Source organism: Amblyraja radiata, chromosome 1, assembly GCF_010909765.2.
Source record: "Amblyraja radiata isolate CabotCenter1 chromosome 1, sAmbRad1.1.pri, whole genome shotgun sequence".
Taxonomy (NCBI): Eukaryota; Metazoa; Chordata; class Chondrichthyes; order Rajiformes; family Rajidae; genus Amblyraja; species Amblyraja radiata.
This window is the reverse complement of record NC_045956.1, coordinates 73,312,623-73,340,370: the sequence shown is the minus strand read 5'-3', so window position 1 is coordinate 73,340,370 and position 27,748 is coordinate 73,312,623. Positions and strand designations below refer to the sequence as shown.

At 43.8% G+C, this 27,748-nt stretch overlaps 1 protein-coding gene across 4 annotated transcripts in view; it reads left to right on the top strand.

Annotated features, from left to right (window-relative positions):
- Positions 1–27,748, top strand: part of wdfy3 (WD repeat and FYVE domain containing 3) — a 280,679-nt gene that overhangs the window by 39,227 nt on the left and 213,704 nt on the right. For all 4 annotated transcript variants that reach the window (XM_033024126.1, XM_033024134.1, XM_033024105.1 and 1 more), the window contains one exon: positions 24,324–24,447. In XM_033024126.1, coding sequence (XP_032880017.1) covers positions 24,324–24,447 — 124 coding nt within the window. The remainder of the gene's footprint in view (positions 1–24,323; positions 24,448–27,748) is intronic.

Sequence of the window (27,748 nt, the reverse complement as noted above, 5' to 3'; positions counted from 1 at the left end):
ACAGCACCAATGCCCTACCATCATCAATCACCTTCATCACCTCCTCAAAAAAACTCAATCAAGTTGGTAAGACATGACCTGCCTTGGAGAAAACCATGCTGATTGTCTCTTCTTGTTCCATTGTCTTGCAAATGTGAGTGTATTATTTTCCTATAAGTCCTCTCCAATAGTTTCCATACCAATGAAAAGAGGTTCAACAACATTATTTAATGGATAATCCCTAAACCAGTGTCCGGAACTTCATCTGTGAACAGAGAGGATACAAAGATCTTTGTCAAGGTCGTGGTATCTCCTCTCGCCTTTCTCAATAACTTTGTATGGCTCTCATTGGACCCCCGGGACTTATCAACCTTTAGGCTTGTCAAGAGATTCAATACCACCATCACCTTGATCTGAAACTGCTCTAGCATATTAGTATATAACATATATAACATATAACATATAACAATTACAGCACGGAAACAGGCCATCTCGACCCTTCTAGTCCGTGCCGAACACGTATTCTCCCCTAGTCCCATATACCTGCGCTCAGACCATAACCCTCCATTCCTTTCCCGTCCATATAACTATCCAATTTATTTTTAAATGATAAAAGCGAACCTGCCTCCACCACCTTCCCTGGAAGCTCATTCCACACAGCCACCACTCTCTGAGTAAAGAAGTTCCCCCTCATGTTACCCCTAAACTTCTGTCCCTTAATTCTCAAGTCATGTCCCATTGTTTGAATCTTCCCTACTCTCAGTGGGAAAAGCTTATCCACGTCAACTCTGTCTATCCCTCTCATCATTTTAAAGACCTCTATCAAGTCCCCCCTTAACCTTCTGCGCTCCAAAGAATAAAGCCCTAACTTGTTCAACCTTTCTCTGTAACTTAGTTGCTGAATCCCAGGCAACATTCTAGTAAATCTCCTCTGTACTCTCTCTATTTTGTTGACATCCTTCCTATAATTAGGCGACCAAAATTGTACCCCATACTCCAGAATTGGCCTCACCAATGCCTTGTACAATTTTAACATTACATCCCAACTTCTATACTCAATGCTCTGATTTATAAAGGTCAGCACACCAAAAGCTTTCTTTACCACCCTATCTACATGAGATTCCACTTTCAGGGAACTGTGCACAGTAATTCCCAGATCCCTCTGTTCACCTGCATTCTTCAATTCCCTACCATTTACCATGTACGTCCTATTTTGATTTGTCCTGCCAAGATGTAGCACCTCACACTTATCAGCATTAAACTCCATCTGCCATCTTTCAGTCCACTCTTCCAACTGGCATAAATCTCTCTGTAGACTTTGAAAATCTACTTCATTATCCACAACCCCACCTATCTTAGTATCATCTGCATACTTACTAATCCAATTTACCACACCATCATCCAGATCATTGATGTACATGACAAACAACAGTGGACCCAACACAGATCCCTGTGGCACCCCACTAGTCACTGGCGTCCAACCTGACAAACAACCATCCACCATTACTCTCTGGCATCTCCCATTCAGCCACTGTTGAATCCATCTTGCTACTCCACTATTAATACCCAACCATTGAACCTTCTTAACCAACCTTCCATGAGGAACCTTGTCAAAGGCCTTACTGAAGTCCATATATACAACATCCACTGCTTTACCCTCATCAATTTCCCGAGTAACCTCTTCAAAAAATTCAAGAAGATTAGTCAAACATGACCTTCCAGGCACAAATCCATGTTGACTGTTCCTAATCAGACCCTGTTTATCCAGATGTTTATATACCCCATAAGTTTGAAGAAGTTTAAGTCCGACCCGAAACATCATCCATCCTTTTTCTCAAGCGATGCTGCCTGACCCGCTGAATTGCTCCAGCACTTTGTGTCTATCTTTAGTATACCCCTTATGGTTCTCGCTATCTTCCATGTTCCATTTTTGCAAATACTGAGGTAAAATGCTTGTTTAGTACCTGTACTACATTCTTTAACTCCAAGCATAAATTCCCTTTATCTTTGAGTAGTCCCTTGTTACCCTCTTTTTGACATAAATATGAAAATATTTGGGATTCTTTTACCCAATGGCTTTTTATGGCCTGTCTGAGTGATGAATATTTAATTGTTGTATACTCCAGGAATATGAATAATGAAATTCTTACTTGCTGCCACTATTGAAGGCACATTAATGAAACAAAACAACACATGAATATACAATTAGCAGTAATATAATATATTATGTGTTATATAAGGTAACCAGAACATAATAGTTCACCTCTGATGCATAGTCCATAGTACTTCGGTGCTGAGGTAGAGTTGTGGTTAAGATTGTACAACGAACTCTGATCATTGATGGGAAGAAACTATCATTGAACCTCGAGGTAATGGTTCTTAGGCTCCTGCATCACCTTTCTAGTGGTAGCAGTGTAATTAGATTGTGGCCAGGATGGTGTAGATTTTTGATGTTAGCTGCCTTCTGTACGCAGCGCTTTTTATAGATTTCCTTTGATTATGGAGAGGTTAATACCTGTGATGGATCCTTCTTCAGTTTCACTGAAGAAGGATCCATCACAGTTAACCTTCACTGCTTCAGTTCTTCACTATTTGCTTTATTTTCCTCTTCCTAATCTTTACATATGATTCTGTTTATCTTTTGACCGAATTTACAAACATCCTCGACATCCTTATCCTCTTATTGGAAAAATTGGTAAAATGGTAAAAACGTATTGGTAAAATGCTATGATAATTTGGTTTTTAAACAACTCTGATGTACGAGATATGGATTTGCCCAATAATTGCTTAATTGTCCAATTTACTCTCTCTAACTCCTGCATAAAAAGTTGTAATTTTTCAATTTGATCTTAAAAATATAATTGAAACAGGAAAGGGAGCTGCTGTCAGTACCTTACATGCATGATTTAGTCTCTGAGCACAGAATGAGGGTATGTCTCGGGTATAACAATCTGAATTTGCTGATCTTAGTGCTGCAGTAATTGGACTGAATTATGCTGAGTTTCAGTTTGTCTAATCGTGCACGTAAAAAGTCACAAGGATTTCCATTACTGATTGTTATCCAACAACTAGCAAATGGGAATTAATGAATGCTAATTAAACCGGGGTTTGCTTTTATGATCTCCAGTGTGAGCACTAATTACCTGAGATTCACAAAGGGATGATGGACATTTAGATTTTGGTATTGCTACAGATTCGACGCTAACTCCATAAAAGTGTCACATAAATAATTGGCATTCTAAATTATTGGTGAATAATTTCTCCTTACAAAAGTTTACATTTATAAATGATTGATTTATTGTTTGTGGGTTCTAGGACAGTATTTCTATTTTTATCTTCTTGGTAAGATGGGTAGCTTTGACCAATTCTTCCGGCAGTCTGGCTCCAATCACTCCCCCCCCCCCCCCCTTGACATTCAGATATGAGTAATGATCTATTTTAGTTAGATAATGCATACACCTATTTCCCTTGTTAGGTTTGTGTTATTTTTAATGATCACATGAAAAGGAATTTTGAGGCTGACTATTGTAGTGCAATACAATGCACTAAACAGCATACAGTAAGCAATTTAGTGAGCTATTAAAAAAAAAAGGATCATTTTTAAATTCTGCAGTCCTGTCGTACTGTTGCGAGTGGTCATAGGCACCTAAATGTCTAACAATGCTGGAAACGAGATATCGGTATCAAATACATTAGGTCAAAGCAGTTACAACCAAAATCAACCAGCAGTGCTGAGTGGGTGATCTTGGCTACCACTTAAGGTTTCTAACATTGTGCAAGCCAGTCTTCAACCAATTTGGATTTACATCATATGAAATATAAAAAGGCTGAGATCACAGTACTGCATTGGGCCAACAATATATTTTTTATTCATACAAGAGATGTGGATCTTACAAGACAGGCCATTTATTGCCTATCCTGAATGGCTGATGTGAAGGTAGTGGTGTGCTGCTGCAGTCCTTTCAGTAAAGGTACTTTCATAAGGTGGTTTGGTGGGGATCTCGAGCAATTAGACCCAGCAATGTTCAAGGAACAGCAATATATTGTATTAAACCAGCATCTGCAGTTCCTTCCTACACAACATATTTTGGGGTCTGGATGCTGTGTATCTTGGAGAGTAAACTCAGCTTATGGTAGGTATGTTGCAAAGCCTACCTGAAGCGTCATTGAAAATCTGTCGCTGCGGGTGTGCGCGATTTTGGCGCCGTTTAGAGGGGGCGGGTTTAAAACGCGATTTTCTCTAAGCTGTTCCAATCGAAAATGTTCAGCCTAGTTAATTATTAACGAAAAATCGCTGGAAGACCCCGTCGCAAAAGCTATTATTAGGTTTAAAGGCCTTGAATAATAGTTATAGTAGTTTAAAAATCAATCTCTAAACCCGCGACCGCCAACAACCGCAGGGTGTCATAAAGCAAATATCTGAAGGTATGCTATATATTTTTACATTAAAAAGGGCTTCTAAAGAACCCGTTATACAAAGTTTAATATTGCGAGTAGCTCAATTTGGGCCCATTATATCCCGCAGTATTTTTCTCGGCATTTGGGGCACAAATCTACCGCAATGTGAACGTTCTAAACCAGCGCGTTCCACAGGGACCCACTGGAAAGCTGATTTAAATGGGCATTTATTTACAGCAATTAAACACTAAATTCCTTCCATTTGGCCTATAAATTAATGTAAATGAGATTTTAAAATCATGTTTTATTGTGAATTATTTGTGAATATTATTTGGACATTTAGGCTATTTAAAAATGTTAATCATTTATTAAGAAATGAATAGATGTTTAGATCTAGTAATTGAAGTCTGAAATTAGCTACAATTAGGTAACTAACTAATTATATGCTTTAATTTCAGGTCATCCAAGTAAGATTATTTTATATTTGTTTCAGAATGCTTCAATCTATGATAACTGAAAATTTCATTCAGTTCTCTTAATTTTTAAGAATGTTATGGGCTTTTGACTGTTCACGATCACAGCTTTTTTGTTATGTCCATAGAAAATCAATAGGGAACAAGATGCTCATTTCCCAGTATGAAAATGGCCATAACTTTTTAAATACTTGAGATATGAAAGTGAATTAGGTGTCAAATTAAACTTATTTTTATGCTTTATCTGATGGGATAAATTACAGACTTGATTTTTAAAATCTCAAAATTTTGTAACATTGCTACTTATGGTGCTCCGCTGTATCTGCCACCTTTGTCAGCTTCAGTGGTGGAGGCTGTAGGTTTAAAAGTGCTGTTGGAGTTGTTAAGGTCAGTAACTACGCAATGTACACCATGCTGTGTTGTGCTGATGGGCGGAACAAATGTTTAGGGCAACAGGTAGGGTACCAATCACATGGTATTGCCCACCAAGTCGACACCAACCGCAATCTATCATACACCAGTAGTATCCTACATGCCAGGGACAGTATACAGAAACCAATAAACCTACAAACCTGTACTTCTGTCAGATGTGGGAGAAACTGAAATTTCAACAGAAAACCATGTGGTCATAAGGAGAAGGTACAAATACTGTGCAGACAGCACCCATAGTCAGGATCAAATCTGGGTCTGTGGTGCTGCAAGACAGCAACTCTACCGTTGCGCCACCGTGCCACCCCATTAATTTTTTTTCTGTAATATTTATTATGGTGTCACGTCAATAAAGATGAACACATGATTCTGATTACTGCCCTTAGTTGGATAACACACATCTCCAGTCATTGTGTTTTATTGCTGGTTTTCAACCTCTTCAGTCTGAAGGTCTTGACCCGAAACATCACCTATTCTTTTTCTCCAGAAATGCTGCCTGTCCTGCTAAGTTATTCCAGCATTTAGTATCTATCTTCAGTTTAAACGACCATCTGCAGTTCCTTCTTACACTCTTTATTAAGCGAAACAAGTCCAATTCTCATAATATTATTCACCTCAACTAAGTCTCTTATTCATCTCCGTTGCTGCAGAGAATACAATCCCAGTTATCAAATCTTTCTTCAAGGTGAAACAAAAATTCTAGCCCTGCCAATATGTTCATAAATCGCCCCTGGATTCTCTCCAGAGCAATTGCACCCTTTCTACAGTGTGTCATGGTCTTACAGCATGGAAACAGGCCTTTCATCCCAACTTGTTCATGCAGATCAAGATGCCCCATCTAAACTAGTCCCATTTATCAGCATTTGACCCATATCCCTTTAAACCTTGTGTGTGCCAGTGTGTGTGTAGGGGTGTGTGTTAGGTTGTGTGTGAGAGTGTGTGTCAGTGAAGCGGTGACAACACTCCGAGTGAGTGGAGACTCGGCGATGTCCGGGGAGCATTTCCCTTCTCTCCCCCCCTCCCGGGATTGCGGGCCGGCCCAGGTGCTCTGTCCAGCTGGGGTCCGGGGGAGGTAAGGGTCAGTGACACGGGGGTCCGGGGGAGGTAAGGGACAGTGACCCGGAGTTCGGGCATCGGAGCGGAGATTTAGCCCGAGATTCGTCATCGCGGCTCCGGAGGCGGCATCGATGCCCCCACTCACCCGGTCCGCTCCTGGCTCCGGGCCGGGGTTAAAATTCCATGGGGTGTTGACAGAGCGGCCGCTGGACACAGAGCGGCCGTCGGTGAGGGGGGGAAGGTGGGAGCGGAGCCTCGGGCGGGGGGGGGGGGGGGGGGGGGGGGGTGGGGGGGTGAGACAGCATCTATAGAGCGGTAGACAGAAATGCTGGAGAAATGCTTGAGTCTGAAGAAGGGTCAAACTCTCTGTCTCTTAAGCCAATTAAATTGCTCGTTCTTTACGGGGAACCTTCGACAGAAAACTATTCTTATTGGTGAGTGTGGAGGAGTGTGACTTTATTTATTAATTCATATATTTTTTAAAATATTTTTTTGAGCGTGAGAACTTCTGCCATCAGCGTGAGAGCGTGAGAATTTCCTCAAATGCGTTAGTCTCATGCTCAATGCGTGAGAGTTGGCAGTCCTGCTTGTGCCTCTGATGTTTATTTTCTTGGGATTTTTGAAAGTATTGGCCAAGAAAATGCATTCATTGTAAATTTCAGTAAGTGTGTAATTAATTCTGTGAACTTACTAGTTGTTTAAAAATAGTTGTTTGAAGATTAAAGATAATCTCAGCTAAGCAAATAAAATCTTTGTCATGGTGACATGAATTTGACGTTGAGTATTTATAGTACATAGAACAGTAGAGCACAGGAGCAGGCCCTTTGGCCTACAATGTCTGTGCCAACCCTGAGGCCAATTTAAACTAATCCCATCTGCTTCCAATAGTCCATAACCCTCCATCCCCTCAGGTTTATCTGCATGTCTAAATGTCTCTTAAATATTGGTATTGATTCTGCATCCACCACTTCCACTGGCAGCATGTTCCACATTAAAAAAAACCTTCTCGTCAAGTTCCCCTCTCACTTTAAAGAGATGCCCTGTGGTGTTTGACTTTTCCACTCTGTAAAAAGATTATCAATGCCGCTCATAATTTTATATGTTCTATCAGGTAGCCCCTCAACATATGATGCACAGAAAACAATCTGATTCATGTTCATAAGAGCAGAATTAGGCCATTCAGCCCATCGTGTCAGCTCTGCCATTCAATCATAGCTGATCTGTCTTTCCCTCTCAACCCTATTCTTCTGCCTTCTCCCCGTAACCTTTCAAGGTTTCAAGGTCAGTTTATTGTCACATGTACCAATTAAGGTGCAATGAAATTCGAATTACTATACAGCCATACTAAAAAAAAGCAACAAGACACGCAACTACATAAAAGTTTACATAAACATCCATCACAGCGGATTCATCAAGTTCCTCACTGTAATGGAAGGCAATAAAGTCCAAACTCCTTCCTTTTTTTATTCTCCCGCGGACGGGGCAGTTGTACCATCCGCAGTCGGGGTGATCGAAGCTCCCGGAGCCGGCGATTAAAGCTCCTGCGGCTTGGAGTTCCTGAAGTCGGTCTCTGACCAGAGACCGCGAGCATCGTTATGTTAGAGTCCTGCAATCTCCCGCGGTAGTACTCACAGGTTGATCCCTGGCAAAGGGGTTGCTGGCTCTGTGATGCTAAAGTCCGCAGACACCCGCGGTGGAGCTCTCGAAATCGGTCTCCAGCAAAGGCCGTCAACTCCTCGATGTTAGGCCGCAGTGTGGATGGAAATACGATATGGAATAAAAATTGCATCTCTGTCGAGGTAAGAGATTAGAAAAAGTTTCCCCCAACCCCCCCCCCCCCCCACCCACGCCTCCCATAAAACAAGCAAAAGAACACTAAATACATACGTTTAACACAAACAACAAAAGAAGGGAGGGACTTCCCCCACTGGAGTTTGGACTGTTGGCGAGGCAGCCATTGCTGGCCCTACCTGGTAACACCCCTTATTAATCAAGAACCTGTCAATCTCTGCTTTAAAAATACCCAATGACTTGGCCTCCATAGCAATCTGTGGCATGAGTTCCATAGATTCACCACCGTTTGACATCATCTACTTTCTAAATGTTTGTCCTTTTGTTATGAAATTGTGCCCTCTGATCCTAGACTCTCCCACTAGTGGAAATATCCACTCCACATCCACTGTATATAGGCCATTCACTATTTTAATGAGGTTTCGTCCTTCTGAACACCAGCGAGTACAGGCCCAGAGCTGTCAAACATTCATGATGCGTTACCCCAATCATCCCCAGGATCATTCTCGAAAACCTCCCCTGAATCCTCTCCAATGCCAACACATCTCGCCTCAGATATGGGGCCCAAAATTACTATATTCCAAATGTCATTTGACAGTACCTTATCTAGCCTCAGCATTATATCCTTGTTTTATATTCTAGTCCTCTCAAAATAAATGCTAACATTGGCCTTCTTCACTACCGATTCAACTTGCAAATGAATCTTTTGGGAATCCTTCACCAGCACTCCCAAGTCCCTTTACACCTCCGATTTCTGAATCCTCTCTATTTATAAAATAGTCTTTAGCCTTTATTGCTACAACCAAAGTGCATGACCACACACTTTGCCACGCTGTATTCCATCTGCCACTTCTTTGCCTACTCTCCCAACCTGCTAAGTCCCTGCTTCCTCTACACTACCTACCGATCTTTGTATCATATAAAAACCTGAGCACAAAGCCATCAATTCCATCATTGATAACCAACGTGAAGAGCAGCAGCCCCAACACTGCGGAACACCACTAGTCACTGGTAGCCAATCAGAAAAAAAACCCTTCATTCCTACTCTTTGCCTTCTGCCAGTCGGACAACCTTCTATCCATGCTAGTATCTTCCTTCCAATGCCATGGGCTTTCATCTTGTTTAGCAGCCTCGCGTACAGCACCTTTTCAAAGGCCTTCTGAAAATCCAGGTAAACAACATCCACCGACTCTTATTTGTCTATCCTGCTATTTACATCTCCAAGTTTGCGGATGACACGAAGCTGGGGGGCAGTGTTAGCTGTGAGGAGGATGCTAGGAGGCTGCAAGGTGACTTGGATAGGTTGGGTGAGTGGGCAAATGCATGGCAGATGCAGTATATTGTGGATAAATGTGAGGTTATCCACTTTCGTGGCAAGAACAGGAGAGTAGACTATTATCTGAATGGCGGCAGATTAGGAAAAAGGGAGATGCAACGAGACCTGGGTGTCATGGTACACCAGTCATTGAAAGTAGGCATGCAGGTGCAGCAGGCAGTGAAGAAAGCAAATGGTATGTTAGCATTCATAGCAAAAGGATTTGAGTATAGGAGCAGGGAGGTTCTACTGCAGTTGTACAGCCCACACCTGGAGTATTGAGTACAGTTTTGGTCTCCTAATCTGAGGAAAGACATTCTTGCCATAGAGGGAGTACAGAGAAGGTTCACCAGACTGATTACTGGGATGACAGGAATTTCATATGAAGAAAGACTGGATAGACTCGGCTTGTACTCGCTGGAAGTTAGAAGATTGAGGGGGGATCTTATAGAAACTTACAAAATTCTTAAGGGGTTGGACAGGCTAGATGCAAGAAGATTGTTTCCGATGTTGGGGAAGTCCAGAACAAGGGGTCACAGTTTAAGGATAAAGGGGAAGTCTTTTAGGACCGAGATGAAAAAAAAGAAATTTCACACTGAGAGGTGAATCTGTGGAATTCTCTGGTCTATAATTCCCTGTTTTCTCTTTCCCGCTTTCTTAAAAAGTGGGATAACATTAGCTACCTTCCAATCCACAGGAATTGATCCTGAATCTATAGAATATTGGAAAATGAACACCACGATTTCTAGAGCCACTTCCTTAAGTAACCTGGGATGCAGACCATCAGGCCCTGGAGATTTATCAGCCTTCAGTCCCATCAGTCTACCCAACGCCATTTCCTGCCTAATGTGGTTTCCTTCAGTTCCTCCGCCACCCCAGATCCTCTGGCCACTAGTACATCAGGAAGATTGTTTGTGTGCCCTTTGTGAAAACGGATCCAAAGTACCTGTTCAACTCATCTGCCATTTCCTTGTTCCCTATAATAAATTCACCCTTTTCAGTCTTCAAGGGTCCAACTTTGGTCTTAACTAAACACATACCTAAATAAGCTTTTACTATCCTCCTTTATATTCTTGGCTAGCTTACCTTCGTACCTAATCTTTTCTCCCCATATTGCCTTTTTAGTTATCTTCTGTTGCCCTTTAAACATTACCCAGTCGTCATGCTTCCTGCTCATTTTAGCTATGTTTACAATTCAATTTATTGTCATTTGGACCCCTTGAGGTCCAAACGAAATGCCGTTTCTGCAGCCATACATTACAAACAAATAGACCCAAGACACAACATAATTTACATTTGGAAGGCCAAAAAAACTTATCTCTCCACTGCACTTCCCCCCCCCCCCCCCCGATGTCAGAGTCAAAGTCAAAGCCCCCGGCTGGCGATGGCGAATTGTCCCGCGGCCATTAAAGCCACGCCGGGTGATGCAAGGTCGCACACCGGGTCTTGGTGTTAGAGCCCCCGGCGTGTGCTCGCAAAGTCCCGCGGCCATTCCAAGCCGCGCGGAGCGATGATGTAAGGCCCCGCTCCAGGAGCTCTTCAACCCTGCAACTCGGGCAGGAGAAGTCGCCGTTGCGGAAGCCCCGAAAAGCGGTCTCCCTCCAGGGACCCGCGTGCTCCCGGTGCCGGAGTCCCCCAGACCCGCAGTTGCAGCCACTGAATCTCCGGAGGTCGGGCCGCAGCAGCGTCCACCACTGCTCCACCTGCTCCGGACTCGGCCAGCTCCGCGACGGTGAGGTGAGTAGTCGGCACCACAGCCCCCGGTCTTCCTGTTGGAGGCCGCTCCTCGTTGCAGCCCCAACGACAACGGAGACCCGACAAAGAAAAGGTCGGGTCTCCCGTGCAGGGAGAGATTTAAAAGTTACCCCCTCCCCCCCACACCACCCCCACCCCCCCACACACATACCCCAACAAAAAATAACAAAAACTACATAAAAACATAGACATAAAATAATAAAAACGCAGACGGACTGCAGAGGCTGCTGCTGACGAAAGTCGCGCCGCCCACCGATTAACACTCTATAATCCAAGCAATATAGAGGTGAATCTCTTTTGCACCCTCTCGAAAGACTGCACATACTTCCTGTAATTCAGTGACCAGAACTACACACAATAATCCAAATGAGGCCTAACAAAATCTTTATATAGCTACAACATGACTTACTAACTTTTATACTTGATGCACAGCAATAAAAGCAATAATCTATATGTCTTTACCACCCTATCTAATGTATTGCCATGCAGGTCTCTTTGAAGAGTAAAATATAAAGGATGTTTAAACTATTGGAAATGGTGCCTTATTAAGGTAGTCAAGTGTTTAATTGTCAAATGTGCCAACAATGGAGCAATTAAATTCTTACTTGCAGCAGCATAACAGGCCTGTAACCCAATTCATATAATTTCTAATAAAAATGTAATAGATTAATAATCCACATACTTGTGCCAAAAAGAAACCCAAGTCCTTGGTGCAATAAAGCCTGATGGTTGTTGCAAAGAAGTTATTCTCAGAGCTAGTTGTCACGGTTTTCAGACACCCAACACCACCTTCATGGTAGAAGTGAAATGAGAGGATGGCCAGGATGGTGTTGAGTTTTTGATGCTGGCTGCCATTTTGAGGTAGCGCCTCCCTTCTTTGGCGGGGAGGTCAGTACCCATGAAGGACTGGGGGTGTCCACCACTTTGTGTAATCTCTTTTATTCCTAGGTATAAGAGTTGCTGAACCAAGCCGTAATGCAAAAAGTCAATATGCTCTCTACTGAACACCTCGAGACATTCAAGAGAGTATTTGTTGATAAACATAATTTGCTCAATTTAAGAAATTGCATCATTGTGCTCAGGGCACAGGGTAGATCTTCAGAGATATGTATGCCAGGAACTTGAAGTTGTTGACTTTCTCCACCTCCAACCCATTGATGAAGCCAGGTTAATGGATTATCTGCTTTCTCAGTGTGTGTGTACTTGATAACTGAGCAACATTTCTTCAGATCTTGGTCCTTAATGGCCAACCCCTTATCTTGAGAAACCACTGGTTTAAAACATCTGAGACAGGAGAAACATCATGTCTGAAGCTACCCGGTCAAGCCCTGTAACAGTTTTCTATGTTTCTGAAACTTCACTTTTCAAATTTAGAAGATAGTGTTTTATTTTTAGGATTATTGTCACGAGCACCGAGGTATAATGTAAAGCTTTGCTATCTAATCGGAAGAGATATTATACATAAATCCAATCAAGTCAAACTCAAGGTAGAGCAAATTTGAAAGATGTAGAGTGCAGGATAGTTCTCAGCATTGTAGCTCAGCAGTTCCAGTGACAGGCCAAGGACGGAAATCGGGTGCAGGTTAATTGGACAGTGTCCTAACTTTTAAAAGGACCGTTCAGAAGCCAGATAACGGAGGAGAAGAAGGTGTTCCTGAGTTTGGTGGTGCATGCTTTCAAGCTTCTGTGCATTTTGCCAGATGGGAACAGGGAGAAGAAGAAATTACCTGTGTGGGGCAAATCTTTAATTCAGTTTGCTCCTTTTCAGAGACAGCCTGAAATGTAGATGGAATCAATGGTGAGAATACTGGTCTCTGTGATGGAGTGGTCTGCATTTACAACTCTGCAATTGCCTGCAGTCTTTGACAGAGTTGTTCCCAAAGCAGGCTGTGATGCAACCCGTCAGTGCATCTGTAGAACGGTGCATCTGTGGAAGTTTGTAAGTCATTGGAGACATGCCAGATTTCTAAGGATGAAATAATCAAAAGGTTTAACAATGGCAAAGCCATGAATGTTGTCTATATGGACTTCTGCAAAGCATTTGATAAGGTTCCATGTGGTTGGCTGCTTTCGAAGGTGAGATAGCATGGATCCAAGGAGAGAAAGCCGACTGGATAAAGAATTATCCATGGAAGGAAACAGATTTCAGATGGAGGCTTGTATGTATGTCTGCCCAAAGGTTCATACATAGGTTCATACATAGTGGCTTTATGATAATTCATAGCTACAGTGTCATAAATTAGAGCATGTAAGATTCTTATGTATCAAACACCAGCAAATTGTATTCAGCCCTTCTCCCTGCATGGATAATCCATAATGCAGAAATGTCTGTATGCACTACATTTTCACATGCCTTTATCTCATAACCAGATTCGTCACTCAGACTCTCATTTGGAATTTTCCCATTGATACATGTTTTTTGTTTTGATGACCAGTTAGTTTTCTTGTATCTATGAGCATGGTCCCTATATTCTTTAGATTGCATGACTACTTACTTCATTACTTTGGGATGGCCTAAATAAGTAAGATGTTGTTGGCAAAGGTAAACAATTCACTCACACTTGGAAGATAATATTTGCCAGGGAGAGTTGATTTACTTTTTGCAAATCTCAAACTAGTGAGATTTTCTGGGTCATTTAAAGCTTGCAGTGTAATGCGTATGTCTTAATATGACATTTACATAAACTCTTAAACCTGTAATTGGCTATAAATAACAGCCCCCTTAATTACTGTACTTTCAAAATTTTAATTACTGCTGAGTTAAGTAGCATTTATGTAGTACAAATATAGTACCCTACGTGCCCTTTTTATCCAAACTGTTTGTATAATTGCTTCTCCTCAAGAAAAGCATGCTTTTTGGAGCTAATATTCCATTCATTGATATAAGCATAGTAGTGTTTTGTCTGTCAAAATGTTTATAAATATTTACTTTCTGTGTTTGTCAAGATGTCCATGTTTGGAAACCTGCAGCAGGGCAATACATGAGTTTAGATTTTGAGGAATAATGTCATAAATATTGGCATTTCCATGCAATTGCTTGCAAATTTGAGATTTTGGTGCAAGTACGCACAAACACACAAATTTTTAACGTCATTCGCATGATTATCCAATACTGTATATTGGTGCTACGCTCCTGGGGATTGCCAAGCCAAATTTTGTTTTTCAGCAAATTCCTGCAGGGGCACCACCTGAATAAGTGGTTCATTTTTTGGTTAACAGTTAGTATGGGCAACTAACAACAGATTATGAAATTCAGGTCATTTAGTTTAATTCAAAGGTAACTTTTCCTGCATTCTTCTATAGTTCAATGAATGAGATGTTGAAAAGTGCTTTCCTTGTTGTTGGAACCATTAAGAGCCTGTCCCACCAGCATGCGACTGCATGCGTTTGGCGCGACCAAACGGAAGCGGAGTTCGCGGTAAGTACGTGCAAAGTTTGCGCGTGACGTAATTTCCGTCATACTCACCAATCAGCTGGGCAGGAGGCGGGCCGACTGAATTTGGACGTCGGGCGGTGACGTCATCACGCAATGGCATGCCGGGCGATGACGTCATCGCGCAACGCCACGCGCTAGCCGTGCACCTGTGGGCCGTTGGCGCGCGGGATTTTCGGAGCCCAGCCCCGCACAACTCCATACGCCTCCGTGGTTCGAAGTAGGACCGGCCCCTTGCGGCCGTACATCTCAAGCGACCACGTTTGGGCGCGCTAGACGCATGCAATCGCATGCTGGTGGGACAGGCCCTTTACTCACCACATGTGGTGATTTACTTTCAGTTCGCAATCAATTCTTCTATGATTTAGAATATTATACTTAATTAAAAAGTTAAATTATGAGAAGAGATAACATTACCTTAGCTTGTATTTCATGAGTATAGAAGCTTCAGAGGAGTTTTGAGAGTGCTTAATATAGTCAAAGGTGGTGTGAGAACCAAGAGCAAGGCCACAATCTTGCAATTGCAATAGATCTAAGGAAATAAATGATTTTGATGTGGAGATCTGATTGAAGGAGCTGAAATGGTCATTCCTCCTTCTGAGCTGAAATGGTCATTCATCCTTCTGAGCTGATTTGCTCCATTTTACAGGCATCTGTTAGCATGCCAGCTTTTTTGTTTACAACAGCAAATAATTACCCGTTGATGGATGAGTTTGGCCAAAGGGCCTGATTCCATGCTGTATACAAGGAATTTGTCCTTTACAATTTGTGACCATCAAACCACAGGCCAAGTTACAGCTGACTGAATTTTATGCTGTATGAGATTCTGATTAGTTTATTGTCATTTACACATGTAAACATCCTTGTTCACATGAAGCTCTCAGAATAAACTGGATACATATAGTAATGATGAATACAACCATACACACAATGACAAATACAAACCTCCTTGCAGAATAGTGCAATCTGAAGTGCAAAGAATTATTAGAGTATAATAACAAAATTAGGTAGTGTTAAGAGTATGTGGCAGCATCTGTGGGAAGTGGGTGTGAAAGAGGTGATTGGTTCAGGAGTCAAGTAGCGGAGAAGCAGCTGTTAACATTGTACATTGGAACCTCAGCTTGACATCATCATGTGTTCTTAGGAGAAAGGGGGCTAATGGAATCAGAGCTACAAGGGACCATTGTGGCATTCTATATATAGATAGATATTTATTATCTATATATTATTCTCCCTCTCTAAAATATATATAACAGTGTTACTGACGGCACTGCTATACTGGGAACTGGTGGGAGTCCTTGCGTCCTGCTGGTGCGCTTACAACAGTAAATTACTCCAGATTTGATATGGTTAGGTTGCCTGTGAGCACTGGTGTTAGGGTAGACTGAGGTGAGCGGTGTGATTCCTCCGAGATGAGATGTGGAGTTTATGGCAATGCTTAGCTTGCACAATGGAGCTCCACATTGATTGGAGCTCCATGGGCTGACAGAACATCTGCATGCTGTGGTCTATCTCATCTCCTATTGGATATGATGGAAGTTGCTGTCTTCCCCCTTTGTTTGACTGCATAGCTCTCGCCAGCAAAAGGATCTCTATACAGAAATAAGCTCGACGACAGGCCACTGAGCCTGTTAGAAACATAGAAAATAGGTGCAGGAGGAGGCCATTCAGCCCTTCGAGCCAGCACCGCCATTTATTGTGATCATCCATCAGTAACGCGTTTGTGCCTTCTCCCCATACCCCTTGATTCCACGATCCCCTAGAGCTCTATCTAACTCTCTTAAATTCATCCAGTGAATTGGCCTCCACTGCCTGTGGCAGAGAATTCTGCAAATTCACAATTATCTGGGCGAAAATGTTTTTTTGTCATCTCATGTTTTAAATGGGCTCCCCTTTATTCTTAGACTGTGGCCCCTGGTTCTGGACTACCCCAACATTGAGAACATTTTTCCTGCATCTAGCTTGTCCAGTCCTTTTATCATTTTATATGTTTCTATAAGATCCCCTCTAATCTTTCTACAGGGGTACGGTGGAGTCTGTACTCACGTACTGCATAAATACGTGGTACTCCACCTGCAACTGCTTGGACAGGAAGGATCATTGGCGTCTCCCTACCCTCGGTACAAGAACTGTTCCTGAGCCGCTGTCTGAAAAAAGCTCAGAGAATTGCTAAGCACAAACTGCACCCCCTCCACATACACCTGGATCTCCTGCCATCAGGCAAGAGGTATTGCAGCATCAAAGCCCGGACTACAAGACTGCTAAACAGCTTCCTGCCACAGGCTGTGAGGCTGCTAAACAGTCACTCTGTACTCACAGTCACCTGATTCTGCGGCTTGGCACGGACACTTTACTAACTGGCACTGGCCACTTTAATAACTGGCACTGGCCACTCAAATCAGCTGCCCCGGACATTTTTATGATTGGTTTTACTGTATTTTAACGTCGTTGTTTTACCTGCTTTTAACTATTTATACTGTTCCATCAGGGACTGGATTGTTTCTAGTGTTATTATGTGTGAAATGTTTTAAATTTCATGTGCGATGCTCCGGTATTCCCTGGGAAACGTCTTTTCATTTTGCACTGTACAATTGTTGCTTGCAAGATGACAATAAAGGTTGATTGATTGATTGATTGATTAATCCTTCTAAATTCCAGTGAATACCAGCCCAGTCTTTCCAATCTTTCCTCATATGACAGTCCCGCCATCCCGGGGATTAACCTCGTGAATTTACGCTGCACTCCCTCAATAGCAAGGATGTCCTTCCTCAAATTAGGAGACCAAAACTGCACACAATACTCCAGATGTGGTCTCACCAGGGCCCTGTACAACTGCAAAAGGACCTCTTTACTCATATTCTCAAATCCTCGCGTTATGAAGGCCAACATGGCACTAGCTTTCTTCACTGCCTGCTGTACCTGCATGTTTACTTTCAGTGACTGGTGTACAAGGGCACCCAGGCCTCGTTGCACTTCCCTTTTTCCTAACCTGACACCATTGAGATGTCTGAAGAAGGGTTTCGGCCCGAAACGTCGCCTATTTCCTTCGCTCCATAGATGCTGCTGCACCCGCTGAGTTTCCCCAGCAATTTTGTGTACCTTCGATATTCCAGCATCTGCAGTTCCCTTTTGAACACCATTGAGATAATTATCTGCCTCCTTGTTCTTGCCGCAAAAGTGGATAATCTTACATTTATCTACATTATACTGCATCTGCTATGCATCTGCCCACTCACTCAACCTATCCAAGTCACCCTGCAACCAATTAGCATCCTCTTCGCAGTTCACACTGCCAACCAGCTTTGTGTCATCTACAAATTTGCCAGTGTTACTATTAATTCCAACATCTAAATCATTAATATATATTGTAAAAAGTTGTGCCCCCAGCACCGAGCCTTGCGAGCACTCCACACGCCACTGCCTGCCATTCTGACAGCGTCCCGTTTATTCCTGCTCTTTGTTTCCTGTCTGCCAACCAATTCTCTATCCATGTCAATACCCTACCCCCAATACTATGTGCTCTAATTTTACCCACTAATCTCCTGTGTGGGATCTTATCGAAGTCTTTATGGAAGTCCAGATACACTATATCTACTAATTCTCCTTCATCCATTTTACTTGTCACATCCTCAAAAAATTCCAGAAGATTAGTCAAGCAGGATTTACCCTTCATAAATCCATGCTGACTTGGACCAATCATTTTACTGCTATCCAAATGTGCCGTTATTACTTCTTTAATAATTGAGTCCACCATCTTCCCCATCACCGATGCTAGGCTAGCTGGTCTATAATTCCCTGTTTTCCTGTGTAGAATCTTGGATTAATTCTGAGTTTAAGACATCAGCGGCTATCTGGTTTTCAGGCCACAAGTCTATTATTTTAATCCAAAAGATGTGTCTATGATTTTGGAAAGAAAAAGTTCAATTAAACTAAGATTTTTAAGTGGTAGAAACATTTGATGGAGTTAATAAATTATTTTTGTGTTGTAATGTTTCTAAGGCTATTCCACGATTTTTCTTCGGGATCAAGGATGATTTTTTTTCAAGTTGAAGAAGGGTTCTAACCGGAATCGTCTGTCCATTTCTCTCTACAGATGCTACCTGACCCACAATCTTCTAGCGCTTTGTTTTTTGCTCAAGATTCTAACATCACCATCTGTTGTCTCCATCTGTCCTGCATGTTGCCACTGAGGATTGGAAGATCATAGTGGAATAATAGGCAGGCACTTAATTGTTCATGCATGATTCAAGTATTAATTGGAAGGATTCCAGCTAAATTCTTCTGAGGTTTTTTCATTTATCCTTTGTTCATTATCGTTTTAGATGCTTCCTTACCTGGCTGAACAATCTAATGTTTTTAATTCTTCTTAGCTTTTTTAGCGCAATTACATGTTGCCAGAACTTTAGCTTTAACTTCATTTTTTGTATCAAGAACTAGAAACAGTAATTGCGATAATTCTAAGAGTACTGTATAGTCAAAATCCTTTCATGCTAATGCTCTACAACTTTGGTTTTATATTGAGTATTAGGTTGATTGATGCTCTTCATATTGGTTTGATATGTTACATGTCAAGGCTACCTAAACTGAACTCTCTTCAGTTTTTACCTGTTTCCTGAAGTGCCTTTCATAAGATGCCTAGCTTTCATTATATATTGTGCTGAACTTCAGATTCAGATCAGATTCAGAGTCAATTTTAATTGTCAGTGTACAGTACAGAGACAACGAAATGCAGTTAGTATCTCCCTGGAAGAGCGACAGAATATGATTTCAATAAATAAATCTATTTACATGTATACAGACATAGTGTTTTTCCTGTGGGAGGAGTGTCCGGGGGAGGGGGTGATTGGCAGTCACCGAGGTACATTGTTGAGTAGTGTGACAGCCGCAGGGAAGAAGCTGTTCCTGGACCTGCTGGTCCGGCAACGGAGAGACCTGTAGTGCCTCCTGGATGGTAGGAGGGTAAACAGTCCATGGTTGGGCTGATAGCAGTCCTTGGCGATGCTGAGTGCCCTCCGCAGACAACGCTTGCTTTGGACAGACTCAATGGAGGGGAGCGAGGAACCGGTGATGCGTTGGGAAATTTTCACCACCCTCTGAAGTGATTTCCGGTCGGAGACAGAGCAGTTGCCATACCATACTGTGATACAGTTGGTAAGGATGCTCTCGATGGTGCAGCGGTAGAAGTTCACCAGGATCTGAGGAGACAGATGGACCATCTTCAGTCTCCTCAGGAAGAAGAGACGCTGGTGAGCCTTCTTGACAAGAGTTGAGGTATTGTGGGTCCAAGAGAGGTCATCGGAGATGTTGACCCCCAGGAACCTGAAGCTGGAAACACGTTCCACCTCCGTCCGGTTGATGTGGATGGGGGTGTGCGTGCCGCCCCTAGACTTCCTGAAGTCTACAATGAGCTCCTTGGTCTTCTTGGAGTTAAGGGCCAGGTTGTTGTCAGCGCACCATGCTGCTAGGAGCTGGACCTCCTCCCTATAGGCCGACTCATCGTTGTTGCTGATGAGGCCAATCACCGTTGTATCATCTGCATACTTGATGATGGTGTTAATACCATGTACAGGTGTGCAGTCGTAGGTGAAGAGGGAGTAGAGGAGGGGGCTCAGCACACAGCCCTGTGGAATGCCGGTGTTCAGGGTGAGGGTTGAAGAGGTGTGCTTGTCTAACCTAACAGACTGGGGTCTGTTGGTTAGAAAGTCCAGTATCCAGTTGCAGAGGGAGGGGCCGATGCCCAGGTTACCGAGTTTGGTGATCAGTTTAGAGGGTATAATGGTGTTGAATGCTGAGCTGTAATCGATGAACAGCATTCTTACGTAAGTGTCTTTGTTGTCGAGGTGGGAGAGGGCGGAGTGAAGTGCCGTTGAGATGGCATCCTCCGTACTCCTATTCTTGCGGTAGGCAAACTGATAGGGACCCAATGTGGGGGGTAGGCAGCCTTTGAGGTGTGCCAGGACCAGCCTCTCGAAGCACTTGGTGATGATGGGGGTAAGTGCAACTGGGCGGAAGTCGTTGAGGCTTGCTGCAGTGGAGTGTTTTGTCACCGGCACGATGGAGGTGGTTTTAAGGCACGTGGGAACAACTGCTCGGGCAAGTGACAGGTTGAAGATGTCAGTCCAGACGTCTGTCAGCTGCGCAGCACAGGTCCTGAGGATGCCCCCGGGGATGCCGTCAGGGCCAGCAGCCTTACGTGCATTAGTCCTACTCAGTGCCGCGTACACATCGTAGGGAGTGAGTGTGAGGGGTTGGTGATCAGCAGGAAGCACAGCCTTGATGGCTGTCTCTGGATTGTCCCTGTCGAAGCGGCCATAGAAGTGGTTAAGCTCCTCAAGGAAGGAGGCGTCGCTGGATGTGGGGTGGTTGGTGGGTCTATAGTCTGTGATGGCCTTGATGCCTTGCCACATGCGTCGGGGGTCGGAGTTGTTGTTGAAGTGCTCCTCAATCCTGAGCTTATGGCAGTGCTTGGCCTTCTTGATGCCCCTCTTCAGGTTAGCCCTGGATGAACTGTAGGCTCGAGCATCGCCTGACCTGAAAGCGGTGTCCCGTGCTTTCAGCAGTAGCCTGACCTTGCTGTTCATCCATGGCTTCTGATTCGGGAATATGGTCACCCGTTTGGGGAGGTGACACTATTGATGGTGGAGTTTATAAAGTCCAGAACAGAGGATGTGTAGGAATCAATGTCCGTGTGGGAGTCAAGGGTGGCCTGGGCTGCAAACGCCTTCCAGTCAGTGTTTCCAAAACACTGCTGAAGTGTGGAGTCCACTTCCTCTGACCAGACTTTAACTGTCCTCACAGTGGATTTAACCCGTCTGATGAGTGGGGAGTACTTAGGGAGCAGGAATAATGAGAGGTGATCAGACTGACCAAGGTGGGGGAGGGGGACGGCTTTGTAAGCTTCAGCCATGTTAGTGTAGACTTTGTCCAGTGTCTTGTCTACTCTGGTGGGGAAGGATACATGTTGGTGGAATTTGGGGAGTACAGTCTTCAGGTTGGAGTGATTGAACTCACCTGCAACAATGAAGGCTGCCTCGGGGTTGTGCGTCTGTTGTTTGCTAATGGCAGTATGCAGCTCTTTCATTGCAAGCTTGGCATTAGCATCAGGAGGGATATAGGCTGCAGTCACAACAGTGGAGGTGAACACTCTGGGCAGATAGAACGGTCTGCATCTAACCAAGAGGAACTCAAGGTTAGCTGTGACTCTCGATGATGGTGGAGTCCGTGCACCATGCTTTATTTACATAAATGCACAGACCCCCACCTCTGGTCTTACCGGAGTCTGTTGTCCTGTCCGCTCGGAGTAAATGACGCCCCGTTAGCTGGATGGCGCTATCAGGAACGTCGATGTTGAGCCAAGTTTCCGTGAAGATCAGGATGTTGCAGTCTTTGATCCAGTTGTGGGAGGTGATCCTTAGCCGGAGTTCGTCCATTTTGTTTGCCAGTGAGTGCACGTTAGCGAGGAAAAGGCTAGGAATCGCTAGCCTGTGTGGGGCTAGCTCTAACCTGTCCTTTAACCCACCTCTGCGTCCCCGGCGGTGCTTTTGTACGCGTCGCTGTCTGTTGGTGCTTCCGGTCGGCCGAGCTGGCTTGGTGCGCGCTGGTGTTCTGCCGCTTCGTTGCTCCGCGCCTCCGTGGCTCCGCTGGCGTTCTCCAGCCCCGCTGCTCAGCTGGCGTTCTCCAGCCCCGCGGCTCAGCTGGCGTTCTCCAGCCCCGCGGCTCAGCAGGCGTTCTCCAGCCCCGCGGCTCAGCTGGCGTTCTCCAGCCCCGCCAACTTGTTTGTAATATTAACTTGCTGTTGCAGTTGTACTGCTGATCTGTAATGTGGCCTTAGTAATTTCTCATTTGCTTTTGGCATAGCTGTTATTCATAATTTATTATTACCTGCAGATTTGGCACTCTTGTATCTGAGCCTTTAACATAAACTAGGAACTGACTCAATAAAAAGCTCTGAGATGCATATCAAGTGTTTCATTGCCACTTTTGCAGTGTTGCTTTAACCAGTAAATATTATTTTCAACCTTGAATGAATTTTTGTCTATTACAAGTCGGAATCATAGAGCTCTACAACATGAAAAACAGGCCGTTTGGCCCACCTTGTCTATATAGACCCCAAGGGTTACAAGAGAGTGGGAGTTGAGGATAGAAGGGAGTGAAGAAGTAAACTATAGAATAGAAAAGAGTGGAGGAAAAAAACACAGGAAATGGATTAACTTTAATTGGAAAGTTAAATGTTCATACAAATGGACTGTAGGGTACGCATGCAGAATATGAGGTTCTGTTCTTCCATTTTGCATTTGGCTTCAATGTGGCAGTGGAGAGGGGCGAGGGCAGACAGGTTAGTGGGGGAATGTAGGGGAGGCCAAGCATAGGTTAGGTGACTTTTTTGGAGAGCACGTGCTCTGTCCACAACAGCCATCTTGAGCTTCTGGCTGCATGTCATTTCAACTTTACTCAGTGTATTCTCACATGTCTGCACATTTCAAAGTAAGCACAGAAAATAACAAGTTAAATTTATAAAGAGTGTGGATGAGGCTTGGTGGTTTTTAAGAAGCATGGGAATGGGGCCTGAGCAAGTTTATATATAGCTAAGAATCTGACTCGTAGTAATGACAGTGAAATCATCAACTTTACTAACATAACTGAAACATTCTACCGAAGCACAGAAATATATACAACTGTCAGTAATTTCTTGCTCTTACATTGTAAGGACTGTTTTGTAACCATTTAATAATCAGCGAGATTAGCTCAATTTAAGGTATTTAGGAGCATTTCTTTCTAATTAAAGTTATGTTGATTGAGGTGCAATAGTCTCTCGTGTCCTGGAAGAGTAATTTTATGAGTACAGGTAATTTAAAAACTGTTTGTTATATCTGACTTTTTACAATATGTTTCACTATTCAGCCTGATTGACATAACTAGTGATGGTTTAGAGATTCCTAATGCAAGTCCACCAACCGGTTTTACGCCACCTCCGTTAATCTGGGCAAAATTACACGAGAGTACTTGATATCCTCCACCCCCCCCCCCTCCCCCGTAGCTTCCCCGAAAATGGGGCGCTAGGTTCTGGTAAAGCGACTGATCTTGACCTCATCAGGACATCCGTGGTCAATTGGTAGACCAAATTTGCCCTGTGTGGCCGGGGCTTTCGAACTCCAGCACGGCTAGAGCCGGCCAATCTGTTCCCATAGCTGACTTCCGTGGCCAATTGGCAGGTCATATTTACGCCCTGCGGCCGGGGCTTTGGAACTTCAGCCCAACCAGAGCTGGCAGATCCGTTCCCATAACCAACTTGCCAGGCTGTTGGCGGGTCAAATTTTCCCCCTGCGGCCAGGATTCCGGAACTCCAGCTCGGCCACAGCTGGCAGATCTGTTCCCATAACCTATTTCCGAGGCCGACTTTGCGGCCTCGGCGGCTTAGGCGGACCATTCTGGTACTGTTCCGGTACAGTTCGACTCCTCTCAGAGGCCGCGACCTCTGAGTTAGCAAAATAGACAATTCAGAAAACTCTGGAACCAAGGGTTCTGTAAAGTCGGTGGTGGGCATATATCAAATTTGCATATCAAAATCCAGAATGGTTAAATCTTTTCCACAGGTATCGCTAGTATATTATGCAAAGCCTTCTTTGAGCCATTGCACAAAAAATGCAGGCGTGATCTTATGTTTATGAAATATATTAATTATTCCATCTTTCAGGTGTTTGGAAATGCTCCCTCTGGCACTATGACTGAGAAATTTTCAGATCTCTTGCAATTTGCTGCCCAGGTGTCACGCTTGATGGTGACAGAAATCAGGAGAAGAGCCTCGAACAAATCTACAGGTAAGAGATGTTTCAGCTGAAAGCTACCATACCAAGATTGTATTGTGTTTGGCGATGAATACGAATTACATTATGTAAATGTATTTGTCAGCAAAAATAATGAATCCACAATTATCTGCCTCATGTCAATGTTTCAAGCCTTTCCATTTGTAGCCTTTAATTTGGAATTGTGCCTTGACTAATATTTCTAATATACTATATTAGTAAGGCAATAAAATAGTATATTATAGCGAGACACGTGTTGTCAAACAAAGCGATCTTTAGGTTATTAGATTAACACAGAACAGCTCTCAGAGCCACAACAAGGGGCAGAGGTGTTACCAGCAGTATATATACCCCAGGGGAGACCCGTGACCCGCTCTTCCCTCCAAACCAAGTCACGTGACCCAACCCCCAGAGCCAAGGGTTCGTACCACAAGTGGCTAACCACCAGGGGCCACCACAATATTATATTGCTGCTGCCTAAAGTATTATACAAGAAATAGATGCTTTCAGTAGTTAAAACTAGCTTGAACTTATGGTTAGAAAACCTGGAGAAAATCAGAGACTACTTTGAACTTCACGTCTGAAGAACAACAAGCACTGATGCTTGGTATGGTGGCAGCCAAAAAAATGATCCTAACCGACTGGAAATCATCCCCCCCCCGGTTCGAAAAATGGCTCAATTAAATGATAATAATCATACAGATGAAAAGGATACGCTTCCACAACTCCAAGGCACCCAACAACTTTTTTAATGTTTGGGGACCATTTATCAACCATCTCAAAGACCAATACAGGTGCACAACCTTTTATCCGGTGTTCCTGAAACCGAAAAGCTCTAAAAACCGGACATTTTTTCCAGGATGTCGTCTGCACACCAAAGCTCGCGTTTGGCGCCAAACTTGACCCGAAACGATCCACGGTCAACCCAGGTCTGTACTACTGTAGCGGCTGCCTCCACCCCGGAGACCGGGGAGACACTTAAATAGTTTGGAGGGCTTTTATGTGAAGGGGGGGGGGGGGGGTGAAGGTGGAAACTTTAATTCTTAGTCCCCTACCTGGTCGGAGAGGCGGGGAGCAGGCAATGCCTTACCGGGTCGCCGTGCAGTAAGCTCCGGAGCGCTGTGGCCGCCGACTCCCAACATCGCGGGGCTGCGGGCGGGCGGTGCCGGTTGTAGCTCCGACCCCGGCAACTCTACCCCTGGCTGCGCGGCGCTCCAAATCCAGCGCCGCCCGCGACCGGACGCCCGCAGCCCCAGCTCCGCGATGTTGGGAGACGGCGGCCACAGCGCTCCAGAGCTTACCGCACGGCGACCCGGTAAGGCATTGCCCGCTCCCCGCTGGTATCCCAGCGCTGTGGCCGCCGACTCCCAACATCGCGGAGCTGGGGCTGCGGGCGTCCGGCCGTGGGCCGCGCTGGATTTGGAGCGCCGCGCAGCCAGGGGTAGAGTTCGCCGGGGTCAGAGCTCCAACCGCCGCCGCCCGCGGCCGGATGCCCGCAGCCCCAGCTCCGCGATGTTGGGAGTCGCCGGCCACAGTGCTCCGGAGCTTACTGCATGGCGACCCGGTAAGGCATTGCCCGCTCCCCGCCTCTCCGACCAGGTAGAGGACTAAGAATTAAAGTTTCCCCCTTCACCCCCCCCACCACATAAAATCCCTCCAAACTAACTGACTAACATTTAAGCAATGATTTACAATGATTCCCCGGTCTCGGGGGAGGAGGCAGCCGCTCCAGACTTTTCAAGCCGCCCGCGCTACCTACCTAATCTACGCTAATAATCTTCCATTCCGAAATCTTCCGAAATCTGAGAAGTGTCTGGTCCCAAGGCTTTCGGATAAAAGGTTGTGTACCTGTAATTTCATATTTTCTGCAGCGATGTAGTCCTGTGCTCTTTACTTTTGCCCTTGCAATGCCTGACTGTGTAGCACCATGTGGATTGCACCAATAGTGTTTTGTCTGGCGGCATTTTCTGGTGTCTTTTTTTCTTTCTTACTTCTTTCTCTTTTTTGTTTTGTTATAAAAAAAAATTTAAAAAATGTAAAAAAATAAAAATCTGGAGCTCAAGCAATGCAGTTCTTTTTTGAGTTTGATAGGTTCGCACACTGATGTTCAAACTATGCTGCCAGTTCCAATAAGTCCTTGTTTGGGGCAGAATCTCTATTCTGCTGATTCTTGTAAACAGAATAGGTGTGAGGAAAAATAAGTCCTTAAAAATATCCACCTCAGTCTGGACTGAAAGAAGTTGAAAATATTTGTTTTTAATCGCTCTGAGAACGATGAACCGGCTTAATTCACTCTTGTGTATTTCCAATTTCTTAGTGGCTATTATCATGTTTATTTGAACCAGGAGGCTTCAGGAAAGTTGAACTTGGTACTTCAAAATCTTTTTTATATTGTTTGGCTGGGAAACCATGGACCCTGGAATGTACTTGTCAATTTTAGGCAGTAAGAAGGATTACCGTATTTTAAATTTGCCTTGCATTTATGGAAATTTTAGGTCTGGTTATGATATGATAATTAAAAGGAAACTTTTAATTATTTGCACGTCAACAGGATTGTAAGCTTCAAACATATCTTGCATTAATTTCCTTCGTTAAATTTGAAGGAGAAGCATCCAGATGTTTGTTACACCCTTTAAGCATGATTACTATTCAGATTTGCCCACTTCTAGTTCTGATATTGTCCTCTTTAAATGATGTTGCTTTATACCCTGTGAACCCCAATCTTTATCAATTACATCGTCTAGCTCCAAATCAGAAGATACTCCGGATTCTTGTCATACTTTAAGAGATGATATCCTTCCTTGTGCCTGACACAGCTGTATCTCCAATAATATCTCGCCTATATTTTGAGTATATTAAAGTTGAAATCTAGTTCATAGATTCCTCTTATCAAATGATAACCCTTTCAAATGTAGACCTCTAGTTAAATTTAAATACTATGAAGACTGATTCATGAATTGCCCCTGTTTTCTGCATATAGTTGCTGCAAGATACGCCTTACTAACAAAGTGTCCAAGCAAATAGTTGTTAAATGTGTTCTATGTACTATTATTGTGCAGTTGGGCCACAATATTATTTATTCCACACTTGCAAAACATTTTTAAGTTTGTGGATTACTAAAAGTAATATTTAGACAGAAAGTTAATAAATGGCACTGTATTTATTATCTAGGGGAGACTCTTATTTAGTCTGAAGATGGGTTCCGGCCCGAAACGTTGCCTATTTCCTTCACTCCATAGATGCTGCTGCACCCGCTGAGTTTCTCCAGCACTTTTGTCTACCTTCGATTTTCCATCACCTGCTGTTCCTTCTTAAA